This window comes from Oryza glaberrima, chromosome 10 (genome assembly GCF_000147395.1).
Source record: "Oryza glaberrima chromosome 10, OglaRS2, whole genome shotgun sequence".
Lineage (NCBI taxonomy): Eukaryota > Viridiplantae > Streptophyta > Magnoliopsida > Poales > Poaceae > Oryza > Oryza glaberrima.
This window is the reverse complement of record NC_068335.1, coordinates 10,814,673-10,816,164: the sequence shown is the minus strand read 5'-3', so window position 1 is coordinate 10,816,164 and position 1,492 is coordinate 10,814,673. Positions and strand designations below refer to the sequence as shown.

The following is a 1,492-nucleotide window of genomic DNA, read 5'->3' as shown; positions in this document are numbered from 1 at the left end:
TATCAAATGATAGGAAAAGATTTAATAATGACTTAAATTTTTTTAATAAGACGAACGGTCAACATGTTTAAAAAAGTCAATGACGTTAAATATTTAGGGACATAGAGAGTATATGAGTTCCGGTACTATGTACATCTGGAAAAAAAAACAAATTTTGAAGCAAAGAATTGTTCAAATTCAGCAAAAATATATCCCAAATTCAATTTTAGTTTCCCCGAATTTTCTGGCCCTCTCCCCAAAAAAACCCAAAAAGAATCTTTTATCCCAAAATAGTGATTGATCTGAGGTAGTTAATTAGTACTTAGTATGTATAGTAGATCTTTTTGAGAAATTTAATTTTACAACACCTTAGACACTCCCTCATCTAAACATCTAATCAACATGAACTAGAACCAAATTAATTCAAATTCGACAGCATCCACGAGCGCATACAAGATGTGATCGATCAAGAGAAAAACAAGAACTAGAAGGATCAAAGGGGGAAAAAATGATTAATTCGGCCGAGCTAAATAAGCATCTAGCTACTACTAGCTATCTACTTAATTTTCACTTCTTCACAAGTGAAGCGAGGTGTCCACCTCCACATCGCTCCTACACCCCGAGCTCTGCAAAACCATGGCTGCCGCCCTGCCAACGCTCACCGCCGGCGGCTGACGAACGGCGGCAGCATCGTCGTCGGCGGTGGCTCGCTGTGCTGCCGCCGGCCTCGACGACGGCCGGACCAGCTCCGGGTGCGAGAACCACCTCGGCTGCTCGCCGCCGGACGATGACGCAGCAGCACCAGTGGTAGTTGCACCGGCTATCGCCGTCGCCGTCGCCGACGGCGACGGCGGCGTCTGCAGCAGCTGCTCCCTCCCCTCCCTCATCTCCCTCACCTTCTGCAGGTTCCTGAACCTCTCCTGGAGGAGGGCGATGGAGGAGTTGACCTCGCAGTTGCCTCCTTGCCTTCTCATGGCCGGGCCGGGATCGGAGTATCGGATCAACGTAGTCTATGTAGCTTTGTGAAATTTACTCGCGGCGTGTCTGTGTGTATATATAGATTATATGCTCTTGATCTCTCTCTGTTTTTTTTCCTCTCTTGATTGTAATATGGAGGAGGGGTTTCTTGTGTGGGGTTAGGGTATTTATAAGGGAGGTGTTGTAACGTTTCACTCCTCATTGCATGTATTTCTGTGCCGGATTCTGGTGGATCCAGCAAATAATCCTATGGGGGAGATGTGGAAGTGGAAGATAGGTGGAGCTAGCTAGCTGCTACATCCACACGCAAATTTCACATGCATATTTACAAGTTCTGGAAAATCTTAGGGGTTTTCGCAGCAACTATTGTGCCATCGTCTTTAGGCAGTGTCAAGTTTGATTTCTGCTGATTAACGTAGATTAAAGACAAGGCAGAGTACAACATGTACTGTCTCTACAAGGTCATATGATGATGATGATGATGATGGTGACGAAAATAAGACTAAAGTGATGATGGCCTCCCGTTATCTAGCAT

At 45.2% G+C, this 1,492-nt stretch overlaps 1 protein-coding gene across 1 annotated transcript; it reads right to left on the bottom strand.

The window, feature by feature from the left end:
* Positions 1-391: 391 nt before the first annotated feature.
* On the bottom strand, positions 392-1,116 carry LOC127786248 (uncharacterized). The gene has a single exon (XM_052313583.1). The coding sequence runs from the start codon at positions 951-953 to the stop codon at positions 555-557; it is 399 nt and encodes a 132-aa protein (XP_052169543.1). The 5' UTR covers positions 954-1,116; the 3' UTR covers positions 392-554.
* Between the last annotated feature and the right edge of the window lie 376 nt (positions 1,117-1,492).

What these genes read in the sequence shown, in the direction of transcription:
- LOC127786248 (XM_052313583.1), bottom strand. Translation starts at nt 953, where the DNA reads ATGAGAAGGCAAGGAGGCAACTGCGAGGTCAACTCCTCCATCGCCCTC.